General features: G+C 31.4%; 1 protein-coding gene across 1 annotated transcript in view; it reads left to right on the top strand.

The window, feature by feature from the left end:
* Positions 1–25,739, top strand: part of Cog4 (conserved oligomeric Golgi complex subunit 4) — a 50,814-nt gene that overhangs the window by 1,643 nt on the left and 23,432 nt on the right. The window contains exons 3-5 of the mRNA XM_072545846.1: positions 6,928–7,250; positions 10,211–10,682; positions 16,044–16,514. Coding sequence (XP_072401947.1) covers positions 6,928–7,250; positions 10,211–10,682; positions 16,044–16,514 — 1,266 coding nt within the window. The remainder of the gene's footprint in view (positions 1–6,927; positions 7,251–10,210; positions 10,683–16,043; positions 16,515–25,739) is intronic.

The following is a 25,739-nucleotide window of genomic DNA, read 5'->3' as shown; positions in this document are numbered from 1 at the left end:
TTAAATATGATGTCTTCTATCATGATTTTAAAAAATGTAATTATCAAATTTTAAATGAATATTTAGCATCAATTCCTTGGAACAAGGTATTAAATGAATCAGATATAAATTGCTGCTTAGAAAATTTTTACCATATTTTATATGATGCCATCAATATATTTGTTCCTATCAAACAGTTTAAATCATTAAACTTTCCAGTTTGGTTTTTACGAGAATTAATTGAGCTTGTCATACAGAAAAAAAAAATAGCTCACAGGAATTTTAAAGCATCAGGCAACTCATATGAGATATTTTCGGTGTTGAGGGAAAGATGTAAATCATTACAAGTAGTATGTTATAAGAACTATTTAGAGAATATTCAAGCAAATCTTTTAAGTAATCCCCACTCTTTTTGGAGGTATGTTAGAACTACACGTGGGTCTAGTGCTTATCCTAATGTAATGTCTAATAAAGGTGGGGATGTAATAGCTCAGAATGGTGATAAAATGGTCAACCTCTTTGCCAGTTATTTTTCAGGTACATATAATGATAGTGAGTATAATGTACCTAATTTTAAATTGGACTATAGTGTGGATTTTCAGATTCTGAAGTTTAGTCTGACTGATGTTTTCGAGGGGATTATGAGTTTAAAAACTACATATTCTTCAGGGCCGGATGGTATACCTGCAGCACTTATTAAGAACTGTATTTTTTCCCTTAGTAAACCTTTACAACAAATTTTCAATTTATCATTGTCATCATCTGTATTTCCACAATATTGGAAAAATAGTTTTCTTACATCTATCTTTAAATCTGGCAATCGCGAATGTGTTAACAATTATAGAGGTATAACTATTCAATCAGCAATCCCGAAACTACTTAATAAATTGGTATCAATAAATCTCACCTGGGCTTGCAGAAACATAATTATTGATGAACAACATGGATTTTCTAACGGGAAGTCAACAGTAACAAACCTTGTCATTTACTAACAATACTTGTTGGGTGCATTTGAGAATAAAATTCAGGTTGACAGGTTTACACTGATTTCTCAAAGGCCTTTGACCAGGTTAATCATAATCTTTTGGTCCACAAACTTCATGCATCTGGCTTTGGTGACCCTACTGTTAATTGGATTAAAAGGTTTCTGATGTGACGTACACAGCAAGTTCGTATTAACAATTATATGTTAGAATTCCATTGTTATTCTGGTGTACGACAAGGGTCTCATTGTGGTCCCTTGTTTTTTAACTTGTTCATTAACGATATTGGTAAGGCTATCAAAAACCCACACTTCTTGCTATTTGCTCTTAAGTTATTTCGTTGTATACATAAATGTTCTTAATGATGTACTTTTGGATTTAGTTACTGAGATAAGAGATTTGGGTGTATTATTGGATTGTGCATTGACATTTAGAAGCCATTTTCTTAAAATTAAGGAAACAGGATTTCGTAATCTTGGTTTTATTTATCGTAACAGTCATGATCTTTCACCTATTGTACTCAAATTATTGTATTGCTCTCTGGTACGCTCAGGTCTTGAATACTCTGTTGTTTGGTCCCATTTCATCAAGTATACATTGATGGATTGGAGAGCGTTCAGAGGAAGTTTCTAAGATCTTTAGCTTTGAAAGCACATATTAATATAAAAAATACTGAAAATTATTTCATAGATTATTCTATAATAATGTCTCAATTTAACATTGCAACATTGAAGAACCACAGGTTGAGAGCTGATATGTTATTTTTGTTAAAAATTCTAAACAATGTTATTAATTGTCCCTCGTTATTAGCCAATGTACACTTAAACACAATACATAGAACTCGACACACTGAACTCTTTTATATTCCTTTTCATAGAACTGATTATGTTCGTCATTTTCCCTTGCCGAGAATGCTCAGCTCTTGCAATGACCTCCTATTGGATCCTTTCTGCCCAAACATTAATGCTTTCAAAAGGCAACTTAAGAATGTAATTACTAATCTAGATACGTGATATTTTTTTTATATATATATTTTTTAACTTTTGTGATTTGATGTACTGTTTTAATGTACAAATTTTAACTGTTTACTTGTTTCTTTGTTATTGTTTTAATGTTTATTGTACATGATCTTCACTTTTTACTATTGTATTTTATTGTAAATGGTTCTACCGTTGAAATAAATAAATAAAAATAAATATATACATATATATATATATATATATATATATATATATATATATATATATATATATATACAAACAACACAGTTTATTAGGGTTGCAGTCAGAAAATTGGCCGGGATGTTAATGAAACACTCTTATGACTTTTTGTCTAGCTTTTGGAATGGTTCTATTCCTTTTTCAAGACACTGTAATAAGAAAAAAATGTAAATATTTATAAAATATCACAATTCTTCAATCAAATCAATTGCATCTACAATCTCTCCTCTTAAGTTTTTCTGTCTTCCTTCTATTTAAGGCTAGGACGACAACAGAATAATATTTTAATCTGTTATTACAACTTTCATAACAAAATAAAAGTCAGTTTTGGAGAGTCGCTGAACTTTTTGCATAAAGTCATCTTAGGAAATCGACCCACATATAAAACCAGCCTTTTACACCATATTTTGAAAAGTGTAATAACCATATTTTTACACTTTTCTTGGCAACCGGAGCTTACAGTAGTTGACCTGGAACCGGTCTCGAACGAAGAACTAGTGCCCGTGATGATGCTTCATCCTCTTATAAAGTCTATGAGACCGTTGTGCCACGGCTGTACAAATCCGAAATCAACTTCAGTACATCTGGAATGTTAACGTTAGTGAACGAACAATTGGATGAAGGCTTGGAGAAGTAAATTTAAACAGTCGTAGACCTGCAACAGGCCTACAACTTCACGGGCGCCATCTAGTTTTTTTATTTATTTTTTTTTTCAACGGTAGAACCATTTACAATAAAATACAACAAATAGTAAAAAAGTAAAGATCATGTACAATAAACATCAAAACAATAACAAAGAAACAAGTAAACAGTTAAAATTTGTACATTAAAACAGTATATCAAATCACAAAAGTTAAAACAAATATATCACATATCTAGATTAATAATTTGATTCTTAAGTTGCCTTTTGAAAGCATTAATGTTTGGGCAGAAAGGATCCAATAGGAGGTCATTGCAAGAGCTGAGCATTCTTGACAAGGGAAAATGACGAGCAATTTCAGTCCTATGAAAAGGAATATAAAAGAGTTCAGTGTGTCGAGTTCTATGTATTGTGTTGAATTTTTAACAAAAATAACATATCAGCTCTCAACCTGTGGTTCTTCAATGTTGCAATGTTAAATTGAGACATTATTATAGAATAATCTATGAAATAATTTTCAGTATTTTTTATATTAATATGTGCTTTCAAAGCTAAAGATCTTAGAAACTTCCTCTGAACGCTCTCCAATCCATCAATGTATACTTGATGAAATGGGACCAAACAACAGAGTATTCAAGACCTGAGCGTACCAGAGAGCAATACAATAATTTGAGTACAATAGGTGAAAGATCATGACTGTTACGATAAATAAAACCAAGATTACGAAATCCTGTTTCCTTAATTTTAAAAAAATGGCTTCTAAATGTCAATGCACAATCCAATAATACACCCAAATCTCTTATCTCAGTAACTGAATCCAAGAGTACATCATTAAGAACATATCTGTTAGCTATTAGATTATTTATACGACAAATGAAATACTAGAATATTTAGTTGGATTTAGGCTTAAACCATTTTGTTTTGACCATAAACATATATTATTTACATCATCTTGCAGGAGATCTCTATCCAATTTATTATGTATACAACGAAATAACTTAAGATCATCAGCAAATAACAGGAAGTGTGAGTTTTTGATAGCCTTACCAATATCGTTAATGAACATAATGAATTCCTTTGAAATGTAGTTGTTAATACAAACTTGCTGTGCACGTCCCATCAGAAAACTTTTAATCCAATTAACAATGGGGTCACCAAAGCCAGATGCATGAAGTTTGTGGACCAAAAGATTATGATTAACCTGGTCAAAGACCTTTGAGAAATCAGTGTAAAGGCTGTCGACCTGAATTTTATTCCCAAATGCACCCAACAAGGTATTGTTGGTAATTGACAAGGTTTGTTACTGTTGAGTTCCCGTTAGAAAATCCATGTTGTTCATCAATAATTATGTTTCTGCGAGCCCAGGTGAGATTTATTGAAACCAATTTATGAAGAAGTTTCGGGATTGCTAATTGAATACTTATACCTCTATAATTGTTAACACACTCGCGATTGCCAGATTTATAGATAAGTGTAAGAAAACTATTTTTCCAATATTGTGGAAATACAGATGATGACAATGATAAATTGAAAATTTGTTGTAAAGGTTTACAATGGGAAAAAGTACAGTGCTTAATAAGTGCTGCAGGTATACCATCAGTCAGACTAAACTTCAGAATCTGAAAATCCACAATATACTTAGTCCAATTTAAAATTAGGTACATTATACTCACTATTATTATATATGTACCTGAAAAATAACTGGCAAAAAGGTTGACTATTTCATCACTATTCTGAGCTATTACATCCCCACCTTTATTAGACATTACATTAGGATAAGCACTAGACCCACATGTACTACTAACATACCTCCTAAAAGAGTGGGGATTACTTGAAAGATTTGCTTGAATATTCTCTAAATAGTTCTTATAACATACTGCTTGTAATGATTTACATCTTTCCCTTAACACCGAAAATTCCTCATATGAGTTGCCTCATGCTTTAAAATTCCTGTGAGCTATTTTCTTTTTCTGTATGACAAGCTCAATTAATTCTCGCGAAAGCCAAACTGGAAAGTTTATTGATTTAAACAGTTTGATAGGAACAAACATATTGATGGCATTATATAAAATATGGTAAAAATTTTCTAAGCAGCAATTTATATCTGATTAATCTAATACCTTGTTCCAAGAAATTGAGGCTAAATATTCATTTAAAACTTGATAATTACATTTTTTAAAATCATGATAGAAGACATCATATTTAAGAAACAAATTTAAATTGGCTGCATGTAACAATATAGTATAAGCTGAATGATGTTGCGAAGTATTCAATAGAATATCAGTTGAAATCGACACAACTGCATCCCTCTGAGTACAGAAAACTAGATCTAAAAATTTATTATTAAGGTTAGGCAAATCATTTACTTGTGACATATTTTGAAAGTTGGCCAGCATTGAGTCCAGACACAAACATAATCGAACATGTTTGGGGCATGTTTGGACGAAGGATACGACGTCGTGTTCCTGCCCCTTTAACCATAAATCAGTTACACGAAGCCCTCTTAGACTAATGGGAACTTATTCCTCTACGGGACATTTCTCATTTGATTTTAGGTGTGCCAAGGGGAATTCAGGCAATAATTCGAGCACGTGGAGGAAATGTTCATTATTAAAACCAGTTTGTCCTGACATATGATATAAGTTCTCATTAATTGGGCATCATTTTGTTACAACATCTACTTACGTTTTTTTTTTTCGTAATTTTTAAATTATTATCTACTGAAAAAGTTATTTATTCAAAAGTTAAATTTTTATTAGAAATTACTTAAAAGATTTTGTTTCATTTGCGTTTACGTTATTATAATAATAAAAGTTTAAAGAATTAAAATTTAAAGTTTTTGTTTTAAAAATACAAGTGCTCTGTTTTTCGTGCCGGTGAGTGCATTAATATGTAATTAATACAGTATTATTAATTAAACGTATCGATTGAAGAACAAAATTTGATTGAAATGTCAAATGGTGGTAGTTCAGATTTCTTTCCTAGATGGCGTCGTTAGTTTATTGGACAAACGATGTGACTTGTCATCATAGCCTTATATGTATATATATATATATATATATATATATATATATATATATATATATATATATATATATATATATATATATATATATATATATATAAATTAATGGGAAAATCCCAGTAGTTGGCTGTATACCATCGCTTAAAATTATATATATATATATATACATTAAATCCACTAATTTAATAACTCACTTGTTATTTTTTCAATAATAGAGATTTTCAGATCTAAGGCAATAAATTTTATCATTTAAACAAATTTAATTTTAACTAAAGGTTCATTAATAAGATATTAGGTATTATTACAACAAAATAAAAATTTTATAATCTTTAAAAAATTACATTAGTCGCGGAACACACCCATACCTCGTCATGTTTAGCTGTCTTCTTAAATTATATTCCTGTCACCTCAGCCAGTTGGTCTGTGTCGTTTTAACTGTCAAGAACCACGTGTTAAAAACCGAGCAGGGAGACATGTAACTCCTCAAGTATTAAATTTTATCCAATGTCATCGACCTAGAGTCACCATATAATTTAATTTTCTGATCCAATCTGATTTAAATAATAATAAATATAGCACCATAAAAAGCTCTTAAAGTCATAACATATCTCCACTTTACCTTTCTCGAAAACATCAATGATACGCCCATATATAAATAATTGCCCACTAATGACAGTAAACCATGAGATATCAGATATCAACTTTTATTTGTCACTTCATTAATGTCAGTGTCCGTTTTTACGTTTTGGTAAGTTGTGAAGTGACTGAAATGTATGTTTTTATTCCTAGAGACTGCTACATTACTTTTTATATAAAAAAGAATCAATTTTTCTGTCATTTGTTAATTTCTTTAAGCAGTCACCAAAGACATTAATTTTTAGTTTTATGTATTAGTTACTTTTTGTTTAGTTAGATAGTTTTATTTTATGGAGATATATTTACTATAGTTTTATCCTTTTATTAGACACAATATTAATTGTTATATACTTTTGAATATGGCCTAAGTGATGGTGAAGTCATGATTTTAATGAGGTCTTATCCTTGCCAAAAATAGTATAATTGAGAGAAATATTATTTTAGAGTCGTGTCAATGAGTGTCAAGCAAGAGTAAGTGATCTAATAGATTTGGAAATATGTTCACAAGGAGTGCAAGCTGCTATTCTAGACTCTGACTATGAAAAGGGAGCAGCACATGTCCATCGGTTCCTTTCCATGGATCAGTTATTGCTTAAACGAACAGCAAATGATATGGATAATGTGTCAAATATGTTGAAATCAGTAAGAACTCTACAAGATGCTGCCAGTCAACTTAGAGCTATAGTTGCACATAAATTTACGGAGGCAGTAAACACTGAAGATTTAGTTTCCATTGAAAGATTTTTTAAAATATTTCCGTTACTGGGGTAAGGATCTGCATTATGTAAATTTATGTTTTTAATTGGGTACAAGTGTTAACTGTGTTCTTACATGCTTAATTTGAGTATTTCTGGATATATTTTAAAAGGCTTATATCAGCTGATTCAAAAAGTACACATTACTTAGCAAATTTATTCTTCACCTTTATAAATACTATCCTAAATAAACATTGGCATGGTCAGAGACTTATTGATTATTAGTTTAGAGAAGTCACATTTGGTTAGCTTTCTCCTGATGAATCTTTCCTAGTAAGTTATGTGGTTCCTTATATTCAGTTGCAGAAAATGGCAGGAGCATCCAATAAGATGTATGGTTTCTTAGGCTTGAGGGTCTTTGACGATATATTTTAGATAGTTTGTGGTTAGAATAGCCTGATCGTGAATGACGGGTATAGAACCTTCTGTTTTAGAAAACATCTTTTCTGATGTCAACCAATAGTTTGACGCTATATGCTTTATGCAAATTTCTGGTTGTCTCAGTTTATCTATGTCAAGTTGTGATCTTCTGCGAAAATCGCGCGATTGTAAGTACATATATGTCTACGACTGCTTCTGAAAATTAGTTCTTAAATTAGCAATCTGTTTTTCTAATTGCTCTCCTATATTCATTAGAAATAACATGATTTTTACAGTACATTGGCACTTTGTACAGTAGAATTAAGTATTCTATAGAACGCCTTCTCTGCGTTTCCAAAAAGTGTATTGTCTCATTTCCGATTGTTACTAACCTTGTATCTCCTGAGGCGGCCAGAAGAAACGGAGTTTTGTTTTAATATATTCAGGCACTCCAGGACTGTGTTGTTTTTTGTGTCATTATTTCTTCAGCTCTTCTAATTACTTTTATACTTTTTATCCCTCGAATGTATTTCCTAATTTGAGGAATATCCCTACACAATAATTCAATATTCCTCAGCAGTTGCTTTTCCCACGGTGTAATTCTGTTATCAGTCCTTTCGATGTTTGTAACTCGCTGTGTTCAGATCTTAATGCCTATAACATTAGCAATTGCTGTTGCTGCACAGTAAATCAGTATATGAAAATATTCCAATGTATGTGCTATGGCGACGTAATTGGGTAGGACTTTACTATTCACAATTTTTAACAGCGCAACTAGTTTCATAAAAGAGTTTATTTTTGTTAGCGTTGGTCTGCTAAGCGAGTTTGTTCCATTAAACTCTTGTATGGCATTGCCATTTCGCTTACCAGGCTATCGTGCAACTCATTGTTATCCTGCTGCGTATTATCAGGTTAAGTTTCGTGTATGGCAAGCTGAGAAACCTTTTTATGCATTTCATTAGGGACTTGATCTACAATTATCTCTTGGCTATGAATCTCCCGTTCGACTTTGCTCCTGATGCTATCTTGTTTGGTCTAAAGAATAAAATTGGTTCTTATAATTACCCTGTATTGATCTGCCACTCACTGTTTAGATACTTTTATTTCTAGGTACTTTTTGTAAAATTCGGCATACAGATGTTGTTTACAGCAGATCAATATTTGACCGAAGTTTGTTACTTTGTAATCGAAGCGCAAAATTTTTTTATTCATGTACACAGTCTATTTCAGGCGTTGCCTTGGTCGTCTCGCTTGGATAGGCCCAGGTTGATGTTCCGGCGTAGCATCTGCAGCGGGTGATGCTCTTGATGATGTTTAGCTCGCTTGTGGCTGTTGTTGTTGTTGGACTGCAGCTGATTGTATGACAGGGGTCTACCTCGTCAACACCCTGCCACCGACGTCCGACATGCTATTACATCCAGCGCCGGCTCCAGACGTGCCCTGGCATTTCCCATGTAGCGACCCTAAACATAAATTGTTAATCACCATTTTCATGCATGTGCATTTTATACCTATTGGCAGATGGCAGATTTAGTTCTCCAATGGCACCCAAATAGTGTCACAGATTCGCAGGGGTAGCACCTTATAGAAGAATTGACAAAAATTCCCACAGGTTTATTTTATTATTAATATTATTATTTGGTGCGTTCTAGTAAGTTATTACTTTACAGAATGGTATCTGTTGAAACAATTGTTGTCATTAATTTATTCATCAATTTCTATCACATTATATTTTATTATTTATTCTCTTTATTGTCTATGGCAGATTTAGTTCCCCAATGGCACCCAAATAGTGTCACAGATTCGCAGGGGTAGCGCCTTATAGAAGAATTGACAAAAATTCCCACAGGTTTATTTTATTATTAATATTATTATTTGGTGCGTTCTAGTAAGTTATTACTTTACAGAATGGTATCTGTTGAAACAATTGTTGTCATTAATTTATTCATCAATTTCTATCACATTATATTTTATTATTTATTCTCTTTATTGTCTATGGCAGATTTAGTTCCCCAATGGCACCCAAATAGTGTCACAGATTCGCAGGGGTAGCGCCTTATAGAAGAATTGACAAAAATTCCCACAGGTTTATTTTATTATTAATATTATTATTTGGTGCGTTCTAGTAAGTTATTACTTTACAGAATGGTATCTGTTGAAACAATTGTTGTCATTAATTTATTCATCAATTTCTATCACATTATATTTTATTATTTATTCTCTTTATTGTCTCTTTTACATCCGTCCTCTCCAATCTCTAGGCGCTGATGCATCTGGCTATATTTTTCCACCTAATTAGTATTATTTTTTTTAAAGGAGCTCCAATTATTATCTATCTATTCATTCTTTCCTATGAGATGGCACATCAGATCATAGTGTTCTTCGCGAAACATTTTATATTATTCTAATTCTCTTTGTTTTATGACCATTTGCATTGAGTGTGTGGTTACCAGTTTTATGCGAATTTTGAATCTTTTAATCTTTGTTTTTCTAATTATTCACTTGTTAATATTGCGATGTTAATATTATACATAAGGTTGCCCTTTTATCCCTGTTTTTAATCCTTTCTGAAAGTATTGTATATAGTCTAAATAAACTAAATATGTTTCCAGATTACATGAAGAAGGAATAAAAGAGTTTTGTAATTATTTAAGGACTAAAGTTTCTTTAACTGCAGAAAAAAATCTGAAATCTGCCATCAATACACCGCCCTCTGATAAAAGACATACAGTAATTTACGCTGATACGTTAACTTTGCTTTATGAAGGTCTAGCAAGGATAACAGATACCCATCAGCCTTTATTGGAAACGTATTATGGCCCTGGACGTTTAATATCGGCAATTTCCATTTTACAAAAAGAGTGTGATATCCAAACTAAACGAGTATTGTTGGAATGGGGGAAAACACGACAGATACAAAAAAAGATTCAAATTATAAATGACTTGTCCAGAATGTCGTCCAGTTCGAGTTTCAATAAATTGGAAAAGATAGATCCCAAAGATCTGGACATACTTATTGGAGAGATTACTTTGATGCATTTTAGAATTGAACTTTATTTTAGATTTATTCAAAGAAAAGTTATAGTAAGTATTTCATTTTTATCACCTATATTACTTATTTGTTATTTAAAATCATTCTAGGGAAACGCTAAATGAGCTACTGTGACGGTTGTCGGCTAATATATCTCTTACAGATCTTCGATATATATAGAATCAATTACAAAAAATAGTTTTTCTCAGAAATATATGACAAGGAGCATTGAACCAAACCAACTAAACACAGAGAGACTTGGCCGATCAAAGTGTGAGGCACTATCTAAGAATCTGTGAAAAAATAACATTGATGTGGCTATTCAGGAAACTCATGTAGCTGATAAAACTGATCTAGAATATAGAGGCAGAGTACCAAGATTTGAAATTCTTGGTGTAACATATCATCGTATATATGGTTGTATAACATACATTCGTAATAACATAAAAAATGCCTGACTGGTAGACACCAGCACCAATGGCAATATTCAAATCATCGTAATAAAAATTGAAGAACTCACAATTCCTAACATATACAAGTCGCCTACGGTAAGACCAGTAAGGACATACACCTTAGAAACAAGATCCGACACAGCCACAACGCAAAGGCTACTGAAAACGGCAGAGATAAAAGTACTGAGAAGAATTACAGGAAATACGCTGAGAGATCAAAAGAGAAGTGAAGACATTAGAAGAAAATGTAACGTACAGCGTATGAATGAATGGACACAAAATAGAAAAAAAGAATGGAATAATCACATAAGCAGAATGGAGGAGACCCGTGTCGTCAAAATAGTAAGAGATAAGTCACCAATCGGCAAAAGAAGTATCGGACGGCCGTGCAAAAGATGGAGTGACAACCTTTCATAGAGGTATTAATCCACCGATGAACAAGCAGAATTGCTTATTAAAGAGGAAGAAGAAGAAGAGGATACAAGTCTCAACAAATGCAATGGTCCTCTATAGCACTTCCGTATCTTCATTATCCGGCAGTTTATATGAAATGCTATTCAATTACCAGAACGGTAAAACACTTGTAAGAGTGGGCAGACGAAAACATTAGCCTTGTATTGGATGCAAAACACACGGGAATATTTAGTTCCGCGGCGTGGAACAGGGAATACAATCCAGACCTTTATTTCTCAACTCAAAACTTTCAAAATGAACCTATCCATATAACAAGAAATTTATCACACAGCCAATATCACGCATTGTCCAATAATATATGAAGGGTCTGGCTGAAATTCTCTATTGAACTTGCTAAAGTCGTAAGATGTGTCCCAACTACACCTAAAATCTAAGATAGATTTATGGGTACGGTAATATAAGCTGCAAAACAATTCATAGCAAGAGGTTACTGTAATGAATATATACCGGGCTGAAATATTGAATATAATAAACTTTACAATCCCTATATAGAGCATGGTGACCCATATGGGGCTACTGACGTATTACAAACGCTAAATTAAACTCGGAAAGATAAATTGATAAAAACAATAGAGACAATGGACTTCAAAAAATATGGCAGAAAATCTTGAAGAATACTTAAAAAACTAGTAGAAAGTGCCGCTGTCATTCGAAAAGCCCACTTTTTATTTCAAGGCCAAATAACTAGTGTAATAGTGTCCCTATCTAGGACTGAATTTGATAAAAAACACACAAAGTGTATAAAAATAGGAACTCAGTAATTTATGCCAAGCAGCCGACATAACTGAGAACTCTCCAAAGAATTCACCACTGAAGCAATAATATCAGTTCTTCGAAACATAAAACTGGCAACTGTATTAAAACCAATGACGTATATTAAATAGACTTAGTGAATGCTGTAAAAAGTGCCCTAAACATGAATACATTTATGTTTTTGTTGTGATACGAAGTTCACAATTTTTTAAGACAGACGTTGTGTTTGCATGTTTGTGTCTTATTTGTGGTCGCGGAAGTTCGAAAAGCTAATCATCACTTTTCATGTATGTCATTTTTGTAATGTATATTCTTTTAGAAACATTAGGTTATAGTTTGATAGCGAGTGAAAGCGTTTAGTTTATTTAATAAATAAATTATTATACATTATACTGAATACTTAACAATTTCAATTAAATGTATTTTTTTTTATTAAAATAATTTAAATATGATTTTTCTAACTAAGTTTTTTTTAATAAACGAGCACGCCAGTTTTGCAGTAAATATTATACCTTCAAGCAGATTATATATCAAGTATAGAAAGCTGCGGGGTCTATTTATTATATGGCATTGATTAAAACAGTAAATCCTACGATAAAGTTAAAAGATATCGTCCCATAAGACATCCCAGCTGCTACTATAAACTGGATAGCATAGATAAATCTTAAACATGATAGCTATACAAATTCTTGAAAATATCTCACCCGAAAGAGCAGGTTTCAGACTTAATCGAAGCTGCTCAGATCTAATGACTTAGGCTTTAAGACGACTGTTGGTTTTGTGGATATAGACATTAACGTAAATTATACAAAATGCCATCTGATACCCAAGTTAAATAAAACTGAGTTAAGCTGTTTTATCTCGATTATCAAAAGGCAAACCAAGAATTAGACGTCAAAATGAACAATGTAGGACTACCCTACCAACGCTACCCAAAATTTAAGACAGGACTCTGCCGTTTAAATAAGGTCTACAAATAACTGCACAAAAAATAACTACTAGAAATAATCTTATCCAGAATCTAGCTGATAACTGGTGATAATGATGATGCCATAGTACGGTATGGGGACTGCCGTGCATGATAGTATTTCATCCCAACTAGTGAGAACAAAATTGATACTTTTTTTCGTTTATTTACGATTACAATCTAGGCATAATTTGAATTAGCATTTTAACCTATCCTGAATTACTAAAGTACTTAAAATCAATAGTTTACCCTATGATGTTCTCTTAATCTAATCTACTCAATAACGCACTAGTGTTAACGTGCACCACACACAGAAGCACTATGCTCTGCTTTCTCATTGTTACTTATACTAAGTCAATGGCTTTTATGACTTTCCTCCGTCTTCTTGATAGTTGTAGTCCCATTTATCTATACCCACGTCCTTATGGAGGCCGCTGTCCTTCACGTACCAAGAATCATTCACAACGTGTCTCAGTACTTGATTCCGAAATGCCTTTATTATTTCTATATTACTTTTCTTGGCACACCCTCCGAGTTGGCTACCATAAGTCGAAATAGATAAAGGTGATAAAAATGGATAAAGGGACAAAAAGAGATCGCATAGAGGAGGACGCAGATATGACTGACTTCTGAGTATACAAATAAAAATATAAATGGAACGAGTAGAGAGGCAACCCCGGTTGCGAACTCTGTCCCTATCCCAAATAGGTCTTAATGATCTTAATCAAGCGATCCTTCAGCGTACTAAAGCAGCTTCGACAGAACTTGATGCTGCTATGAGAGCCAAATGGAAAGTCTATTAGCTGTTTGCAGAGTGCTTATAAATAGCAGATCTGTCGAAGTCCCTAGGACTTGTATGTTAAAGGAAGATGTACAATAAGCCAATTGGCTGTAGTAGGTAATGTGTAACAGACGGTCGAAGATCTTCTAAGTTGGACCAAAAAACATACTTTCACAAAATTGTATTACAATCGGTTCAGTGGTTTTTGAATATTAGGTTGGACAAATATAGTGACCCGAGATTTTTATATATAAAGATATATATATATATATATATATATATATATATATATATATATATATATATATATATATATATATATATATATATATATTGTTATGATGTGTTTTTTGTTTGAATGATGAGCAATGAGTATTTTTAATAATATAATATATAGGGTTTTTATCGCGGTTCTCAAAGAATTAGTTTGTAAGTACTTTTTTAAATTATCTTTATTATAACTATTATGAAACACACATATATATCTAACTTAGCCAATGTAAATTTAAAATAAACTATCTTTAAATTGATACTCTTATAAAACTAATTAAATTCTATAGACAATGTAAAATTTAAACAAACTATCTTCAAAATTGAAATTGTTATGACATTAACTAAATTATATTAACAAAATTTTGTACCTTTCTTTCACTGAATGCCTAAATGAACTGTTTTCCACTATATAGATTCTAATCACCACTGAATGTCTTCGTACTTCGGTTATCCTTGTTTTTGTGAAATTACTTTTTACAATTATCAGCTTCTACCAATTTAAGATATAGTTTTCTTCACCAGCATTTATACACCACCAGCAAACACCATTTATATTTATTCTTCTTTTAAATATACCAATATGCAATTATTATAAGTTGATTTATACTAATCTCCAATCATAATATAATTTTAATTCCTTCCAATGTCCATCCAATATTCTTCTAATATACTTTTATAATCTTCAATAATTATTTGTGTATAATTATAAATGTGCATTAAATATATGCATAATTTTTAATCTTCATTTAACTCACTATATTAAACAATTGGACTATCTCCAACTAACTTTCATATTTCTTATTAAACTGCTTGACTGACTTACTAAAACTGTGAACAATTGACTTCACTAACTAATCTACTAACTTTCATAATAAACTGCTTGACTTCTGACTAAAAACTTCCATCTTGAATCCAAATCACGGGTATTTATATCTTTTTTGGATATTCCAGAACCATCTGGTAAGAAATCATGTTCCAATTTGTTCTATTTCTTCGATATCGATGTTCTCGAAAAAAATATCTGTTCTATCCACCGACATAATCATTATTTCGAGAATGTTCGACTGTAAACAATGGTCACACTCTACACTCTGGAGAATTCGTTAATGTTCCATTAATAATTTTGTTGACATTTAGGCTTTTCAGATCAGAATAAACATTCAAATTAGTAACTAACACTCTAATTTAATAAAATATACAATTCAAACAATATATTATTATAACCTCACTTTATATTCCCAATTATGATTAATTTCTATCTGTCAATCACTTCGAGAGTATTTTTGGTTGCCTATGCACATGGCTCACTTAAATCTATTTACAACATTAAAATTACTAAAATACAACTTTTTACAATTATTATATGCTAATTTCTTAAAATGCCCTCACATAAATATATTTTTGTAAATTTCTCTAGTATATAACTTATTTAAAATAATCAAATACTTTTTTATATCTAATATTATGTAGTATATAACTTATAAATTATTTTCTATAAACCCCAATCGTCACAATATATATATATATATATATATATATATATATATATATATATATATATATATATATATATTACACTTTCATTATGGAATCATAATTATATAATATTTGGTACATATTCTTCTTGTAATTAAAATATTGCACTGATACTCTCTTGTCAAACATTTTTTATTAATGTTGTCCAGATATTACATAATATATTTGCTCTTTGTAGAACGATGCAGAAGTTGGTATCCCCAATCAAGAAGATCGAGATAAAGTTTTTCAGACTTTAGAAAACTTAATAAAGAACAGTGGTTTAACTCAATCTAAACATGACCTTTTAAGCAATTACTTGAGGTTAGAACAATACTATATGGATGAATCTCTGGCAAAAGCAGTAACAATGGATAATCTAGAACCAGGACAACAGACTTCTAGTATGGTAGATGATGCATTCTTTATTATAAGAAAATGCATAAGAAGATCAATATCTACAGGATCATTAGATGGTATATGTGTCATTATTAACAATGCCTGTAGAACTCTTGAAAGCGATTATGGTGAAATTTTAAGAAGCAGGTTAAGGCAAGGGTATCCTTCGGGATATTTAGATCTTACACAAGCGTATAACGTTCTACAAACTTCGATACAACAAGGAAGACTTCAGTCTGGAGATACTGAACAATCTAGGTTGGCATTTCTGGTAAGCATCACCTTTAATGTGATATATATATATATATATATATATATATATATATATATATATATATATATATATATATATATATATATGCTCTTTTCACGTTCCAATAATTTAGCATCACCAAGAAATGCTATCATTTTCTATTTATAAGTCGTGTATGTTCGTTTAGTGCACCTTTGTAGGGTTGGCACCGTTGTCGGTTTTTCAATAATCCGGTTTTTTTATATATTAAATTTTTTACATCAAACCATCATTTTAACCTCGGGAGGTAAAATTACTGTATTTGGTATCATTGTAAAGCCAATAGATGTTGCCAGTGTCAATACTTAAAATAATATTTGAAAACATAAAAATATTGATCGGTTTGGGTCAAGTTCAAATAAAGACATGGGAAACTACCTGCCGGCCGGCTGGTTTCAGCCGGCTGGGGTCAACCAACAGGTTTTTTATATCAACGTTCAGTTGTTATATTTATTCAATTTAGATATTTTTTCCCAGAGAGTTGTGTAGGGGAATATTTTACATATTTTAATTTCCAAGCTGTTTAGTCGAAGCTATCAGTGAATAGTTTAAGATAAATATTAGGTTTTTATGGGATTAAGTCAACAATATTGGTTGTGATTGTGATGACAATCACATTTTTAATTATTTAATGTTTGAAATTTTGATTTCCATTCAGGAAATCGTTCTCAAAAAACGTTTTTTGTACAAAATGTGTATACACATTTTTACATAATTTGTACAATAAACAAGGTTAAATATTGGAAATCGTATCTTTAAATATTAGTTAATTAAAAATGTAATTTGCATCTCAATATCGACCAATAATTGTAGCATAAGAAAGTAGTTCACGGAACCTCGCTAAATAGTTTAAAAAAATCTTATACAGAAATTTAAATTCTAAATAGTATGAGGGGTAGCCGACGAAAAATTCGTAAAGGCGTTCAGTTGATTTTGCTTTGTTTTTTTAAACAATCTTAAAAGGCAAAAAAAAAATAATTTTTTGCTTATAAAACGTTTTGTATACATTCTAAAGAAAAATAATTCAAATAAAAGTTGTAGACAATAAAAAGTTTTTTATGTAGAGAAATACCACATTTAAATACATAAATAATTGAGATAATTCCAAAAAACCGTAAACTCTGAGATATTATGTTTGTAGTAATTTATAAATGTTAATAACTTTGTTTTTTGCCTAACGACAGGTAATATAGCTACTTGAAATTATCGCAATTGATGAGTTATTAAAGTGTGCTAAATATCAAGCAGATCAAAAAATATTTTACAATTTATTCAATTTTTTTATCACAGAAAGCGATTATTTAAACAACTGTACTTGTCCAAACAGCATGACTCTACAAGTATTTTGTAACTTGCAATCGATTCTTTGCGCTTTCAGTTTTAGAGTATATTAAAAAAACTTTAACATATTATTAAATTGTTTATTAAAAACCAGTTTGAATAGGGGACTTTTTAGTTTTTAGACCACTTCACGTTTTTTTAGTTTCTTTGACAAGTGAGGATTGTCTATTCGGTTATTTCTTAATATGGGCTATGAGCAATTATCTAGTCAAGTCAACACTATTATAGAAGTTACTCATACTTTTCCAGTAGTCATTCAGACGGTTCATCTTAATTGTCCCCATATGGAACATAAGCACGAGAAAAGTCTTAAATTCTGTTTGTGTTGTCTCTTTCCAAAACGCAATCCCCGATTTTTCTGAACGACTTTGTGCAAATATTTCGTCAGAGTCAATCAGAGTCACTTCCACCATTCATTTAATCTACATCGTCCTCGCCAGATGCTTCTAACAATGATTGTAATTCAGCAGTGGTCAATCTACGTTTATGTTCACATCTAGCTTTTTTAGATGTCAAAGGCATATTATTTACATCCATTTTTTTATAAATACTATAACTCACTTTTGCGGAGGTAATTAACAATAAAAACGTTCTACTAGAAACTATCAACTTACGACTTCCAATACTATAAGGCAACTTGAGGCACAATACGTTTTTACTCAATAATAGTTCCTGTATAAGTAAAATTGTTTTTTAATGTGCTTCATTGAAGCACACTAGACATATTGCAGTTTTGCCATCACATTCTTCAGAGTATGTTTTAACTTTTTTAACTTTTCTATCGGCCTTTCTACTAGTCATGCTTCTTCTTAAAATTTTGTAACATCTTGTACACTGAGATAATATTTTTGGGTGTAACTGGTCGTGAGAGTTACAACATTTCTTTATTTGCAAATGCCTTCGCGAACTCCAGTCTGAACTCAAGGATAGGTTGTCGCTTTTTTTACGTTTTCTATTATTTAGCAACTAAGCATTGACTACTGCGGTATTAAATGCGGTAATAAATATTAATTCCACTGCCACTTTCCGGTACCACTTCAGAATTTTGCGTATTGGGCTTTGGTAAGAAGCCACTTGATCACTAAAATCAACACTCTTTTTCATCAAGTTATAATCGAGAATAGTTTGTGGTTTTAGTACTTTTGTATAATTTTTCTTTTCACTTGATTAAACCAAGATACAACTATTATGTTTAAATGTTATAAGGATTAAAACTGGTCTTTTGTCGACCCATTTTATCACTTGTAAAATCAATAATGGGGTTAAGTTTCATCGCGAGTAACTGGTTGCAACTTTTTTAATCGAGATTTTGGTTTTACATGTTTTTATAGTAAAACATCTGCACATGAATAATTCGTTTCTTGAACAATAATTTCAATTCATCGACCAATATTCTAAAATAAGGTATTATTACGTCGTCCGGAATATTATAAACTGGTTCTCTTTCACAAAGCATTGGAAATATGGTTTACATTCTATATTTAGAAAAATCTTTTACTGCAACTCTTGTTCGATCTAAACTAAATTAATACACAAAACAAATTAATCTATTTTTTTTATAGAAATGCAGATTCCTGTCGGATTTTTATCAGTGCGGCATGAGTCACTGGTGTCTCGTATATCCGGACCTCTTATCGCATTACAAACATAATTCTCAATTAGTAGTACGGTACAAGATACATTTAGGTCGTATAATCTTAAAGCCGTAATAAGACCATAAGACCGTATGTTATAAATAAATATATCCCTATAAGAATTATCTTGAAAGATGAAAAAAATACAATAAAAAAGTGCAATATTAAGTGTTATTTAAAAATGGTAAGTCATTCACGGACGTACAGTTAAAAACAAAAGTTTTCAGTGTTCTATTGCTTCATTATTATTATCTGGTATTCTGAAAATGTTGACATTTTTTCCTGGTCTGATCTTCCTCAACTAACGTCATCTTTCTTAATTGGTGGGTTGTGTTGTTCAAGTCTCTAAGTGTTTTTGTTGCTATCCATACTGAATGATCTTTAGACAATGTACTAATGTAGTGTTCAAATGTGACATTGCTTGCATCATTTTTGCGCTGATCTTAATTGTCTGATTAGTCGATTATATTGGTGTTCGTTTTGCTGTTGCTCTTGCTCTTCATTTTTCGACTATTAGTTGTATAATATAATTCGGAGTGTTATTTGTGTTTTCTTGATTTGGAATTGTTAATCGTGTAGCTCCATATGAAATAGTAGAAGATGAAAACGGCAGTATATTCATCCATAAAAAAAGGAAACGCGATAAAGATATCTGAAACAACTGTTTTATGTTATAAGAGATGAAATAGTCCGAAATTACCAAAACAGGTAAACAGGGCACTATAAAGAGGAAGTAGAATTAACTATGAAACAGCTTGAATGGGGAAAAGAAGTAAGCTTAGACCAAATACCAGCAGGAATTATTCAACTGAGGAACAAAATTAAATGGATAACAATATTCACTCCATTTACAGAAAAGGCGGTGACCCGCAAACATTTTAAGATCTTCTTTAATAGCCTCCAGTCAACAATTTCCTAATCATGTTTAAAAAACGTACGGAATGCACTGTATATACTAACCCAAGTCGTCAACATACTTGATTTTGCAGTTATGTATTACGATCAACTTAAAAGTTATGCACGACTCCCCTTGTATAGGTACACAGGCATGCACCCGTGCGGGAGAAAAAAATTTGTCATACCGTTACATTATGTCACATTTTAACGTTGAATAGTTTATGCTCCCCTTTGGGTTTTAAAACGAATGATCGACTTTTCCCCCCTATAGTAACTTTACAAAACGAGTCGTTTGCTGGGTATTAAAGAACCGTCTATGGCCATCATATAATTTTACGCTAATATTTCATGTTCTACGACGCATTCCACGTTTGACACACTGTCTTGTTTAGTTTTCTGTCATTCTATTTGTTAAATCCTATCTCATTCTCGTCACAGCGTCAAGGAGCAGTAAATGTGTGCAGTGAACGGGAGGCATATGTCTAACAGAGAACGAGAGATTTTTCGAGTTTATCATATCTTCTTCTTTGAGTGCCTCTCCTATCGGAGATTGGATATCATTAGGGCGATTCTAATTTTATTTACTGCTGCTTTGAATAATTCGTTTGTGGTATAGCCAAACCACTCTCTTCAATTTCTCATCCAGGACATTCTTCTACGGCCTGGATTTCCGCGTCCTTGGATTTTTCCTTGCATTATATTTTGTAGGAATGTGTACTTTTGTCGTCTCATCAGGTGGCCAAAGTATTCAAGTTTTCTCTTTTTTATATTCAGTATAACTTCTGGATCGTTATTTATTCTGCGTATTACCTCTTCATTTGTAATTATATCCACCCAACTTATTTTTAGTATACGGCGGTAGCACCACATCTCAAAGCTTTCAAGATTTTTAACATTCTTCTGTTTAAGAGTCCATGCCTCAACACCGTAAAGCAAAGTACTGCATATATACTAAGTAGTTAACTAAAAGTGGACGTATGCAAAGATATGTATGACGTAATCGTATGGTATTCGCTAAATCCTGTCACGTAATATGCCACACACCTCTATGCGTTAATTCGTTTTTTTGCTGCCAGTTTAAGGTGTTATTAGATGCCGCCATGTTTAATTTCTCTCCACCATCGTATTATCTCTGTTAAATCCTATCATTTTAGGCTCCATATGTCATGATTAGACCCATAGGACCGGAGATACGCAACTAAGGCTGTTTTGACATAACATATATAGGAGCAAAGATATATACCTAAAGTCCTTTTGACGTGTTGGTGTATTTGATTTCTACGTCGTAGTATTCTATTGGTTAAATGGTACCATTTGTGGTACTGTACGTCACGATTGGACTAATAGGATCGAAGATACATAACTAAAGCCCTTTTGCCAGGCTACTCTATTTAATTTTTATATCTCATTGTATTCTATTAGTTAAATTCTATCATTTGAGGTACGAAACGTCACGGTTGGACTAATAGGACCGCAGATACATAACTAAGGCCCTTTTGACAAGCTAATGTATTTTATTTTTCCATCTTATTGTATTCGATTGGTTAAATCCTATCATTTGAGGTAATGTACGTCACGATTGGGCCACTAAAAACGAAGATACATAACTAAGGCCCTTTTGACGTGATTTTGCTGTATTTGATTTCTATGTCATTGTATTCTATTGGTTAAGTGCTATCATTTGAGGTATCGTACGTCACGATTGGACTAATAGGACCGAAGATACATAACTAAGGCCATTTTGACATGCTACTCCATTTAATTTTTATACCTTATTGTATTTTATTTGTTAAATCCTATCATTAGAGGTACTATACGTCACGATTGGACTAATAGGACCGAAGATACGTGACTACGGCCCTTTTGACATGTTGCTGTATTTAATTTTTAGATTTCATTGTTTCAATTGGTTAAATCCTGTCATTTGAGATACTGTACGTCACGATTGGACTTATAGAAACGAAGATATATAATTAAGGCCTTTTTGACATGCTGCTATATTTGATTTTTCTGTCTTATTGTATTTTATTGGTTAAATCCTATCATTTGAGGGGCTGTACGTCGCGACTGGACCAATTGGAGCGAAGATACAATAGGTAGTTGCAATATATCATAACCCGTTACTTTTAACCAAACATGATGCCAGAATGATTTGTGGATGAAATATATATATATATATATATATATATATATATATATATATATATATATATAGAGAGAGAGAGAGAGAGAGAGAGAGAGAGAAGGAGTACGACCGTCAATCCAAAATAAACTAAGGTACACTCGAAGAGTGGTGGGTTTTCAAAGTGGAGAAATAAAAGACAAAGAAGGTAGCTACTTCATCTATTTATTGAAGACGTTTCGCTTTTTGCTCAGAAAGCATCATCAGTTCATCTAAAAAGAACAATATGAAACCAAACATCCATAGAGAAGTTACAACAAAAGTGTGTTACCTTACAAAGACATGTAGCAGTCAATGATGTTAAAAATATGAAAAAACTTACGAAACTGGACATTCAGAGTTAACGTTGTATAAAATAATTAATTGAAACTAGGTATAGTTTGCAATTTAACAAAATTAGCACAGCAAAAGAACATGTGATAAAAATACATGTATAAAAAAGTTATTATAAAAACTTAAGTAAAAAACATTAAGGTTTATTTGTTGTAAACTTGTTTGATAAAATTAAACTGAAATTGATTCATAGAATCTTTCTCATTACGGTCCTAAATGTTTGAACCTTTGGACTGTGGAAGTTGTATTAATCTTCACCTGTTAGCTGGCTAACTAGTGACGTCATAATATTATAATATATAATATTTTGGATTGACTTCGCATGCTTTGTTCTTTGTTGACAGACAAACACTCACCCCACTGTTTGGGGTGAGTGGTGTTTTTAACCACCTTTTCCTTTCATTGTTTGGTTTTTTAACGACAAGCTGTCAACCAAATTTATCACAATTTTTGAATATACCGCCTTATATATAGAGGTTGGTAGGTTGCCTTGCTGTTTATGTCACTTTGACCTCAAGGCCACCTATTTTCACGTGTTTTCGTGGGTGTTAAACCTGTAAATTCATTTATCGGCGAGACTCAGTAAGCTAAAGACTGGTAACTTCATTTTATCTTATTACTATTAATCTAAATAACTTATAATGTTACCTAAAGTTAAAATTAAAATCTAATTTATTAAATAAATTTGTTGGAAGTGCATTCGTATGATCTTTTTAGTTCTTTACACTTTAAAATAAACCTTAATGTTTTTTACTTAAGTTTTTATAATAACTTTTTATACATGTATTTTTATCACATGTTCTTTTGCTGTGCTAATTTTGTTAAATTGCAAACTATACCTAGTTTCAATTAATTATTTTATACAACGTTAACTCTGAATGTCCAGTTTCGTAAGTTTTTTCATATTTTTAACATCATTGACTGCTACATGTCTTTGTAAGGTAACACACTTTTGTTGTAACTTCTCTATGGATGTTTGGTTTCATATTGTTCTTTTTAGATGAACTGATGATGCTTTCTGAGCAGAAAGCGAAACGTCTTTAAGAAATAGATGAAGTAGCTACCTTCTTTGTCTTTTATTTCTCCACTTTGACCGAAAAACCCACCACTCTTCGAGTGTACCTTAGTTTATATATATATATATATATATATATATATATATATATATATATATATATATATATATTTATATATATATATATATATATAAAATGTGCACTCGTAAGTGAATGGGATATTTTCGGTCAATTTGGAGATAAAAAAGAAAAGAGTTGTGCTACTTTATCTATTTATTGAAGACGTTTATATATATATATATATATATATATATATATATATATATTCTTAAATTTAATATTTCGTTGTAGGTAATATTATATTCAACAGCGATGCCAAATTTATGATGCTAAAATGATTGATAATGAAAGTGGGATAAACATTTTCATGTATATAATGGCAGCGAGTAAACGGTAAAACCCTGAACTAAATATATATATATATATATATATATATATATATATATATATATATATATATATATATATTATTTTCACTGTATTATCATTGTAGACTCAAACATTTTCTGTAATAAACTTATATAACTCAGTAAGGGATAAAAAGAGAAAGCGGATATTTTAAAATACCAACACGATATCAAAACTCTAATCAATGAGATGGTTAAAATTCTTGTAACAAGTACAGGAAAAAAGTTATTAAGGTCTTGTAAAGTAGCGTCGATATACAGATGTTACTTTGCAAGACGATGCTAAAAATTGATGGTAAAAGGATAATGTATCGATACGAAAATGATAATAGGATGTATGTATGTATATATATATATATATATATATATATATATATATATATATATATATATATATATATATATACCGTAAGTATATAATATATATTAAGTGAAGCTTGGATAATTCGAATTAAAAATATATCCACAAAAAACAAAGATGCCTACACTGCCCGACTAAGAAAGAACCCCGTATCTCCAAAATTTGAAAAATTCGGATACTCGCACCATACGAATAATTATGATGTATAACATATTCACATAGAGAAAAACCCGTATTTTACATTTCTAAATATTTTATGAAAGAAAATAGTTTCCCCGTAAACGCCAAAAATGACTATTATGCTTAGTATAAACCTGGCATTTAACGCTTCGTAGTAAAAACCTGGTATATGCTCGGCAGATACGGGTTTTTAACGTAGGATAAAACGATACGCGAGGTTTTTTCTAAGGAATAGAGCAACACCAATTTCCAATTTTCTTATCTGGAAAGACTTATCATCACAGTCAAAATTAAAGAAAACAGAGACGTATTTACCTATCACAAATTGTTAAAGTAATTGTGAAGAGAGAGAGAGAGAGAGAGAGAGAGAGAGAGAGAGACAGATTTTACACGTTATGATTGACGATAGCGAGGAGTTGATAGAAATGGACTTTTTGCATTCCAGAGTGTTAAAATCTGGGATAAAGGACCCCACACCTGTGACGAAACCTTCTGGGATTGCTAAGAAGAGAAAAGAACAAATATTAAAAAACTTAGGTCAAATTATACCGGCGAACCGCCGGTAACTTTGGGAAGAATTGCCAACTTCCGATTAATAATAATTTTCATTTTGTATTTTTAAATAAACGTGTTTCGTAAATACTTGTTTATTTCAACAAATGTTCATAAAAAATATTATTAAAATATTTTTTGTTTTGCGTTTCGAGGCAGTTATATAAATTTTATAATAATTACATAGTTAAAACCAAGCTTAAGACAAATTTGGATACTACGTGGTTTTAGCTAAGTAAAC

Source organism: Diabrotica undecimpunctata, chromosome 1, assembly GCF_040954645.1.
Source record: "Diabrotica undecimpunctata isolate CICGRU chromosome 1, icDiaUnde3, whole genome shotgun sequence".
NCBI classification, from domain to species: domain Eukaryota; kingdom Metazoa; phylum Arthropoda; class Insecta; order Coleoptera; family Chrysomelidae; genus Diabrotica; species Diabrotica undecimpunctata.
Note: the sequence above shows the minus strand (reverse complement) of the source record. Positions and strands in the feature narration are given on the sequence as shown.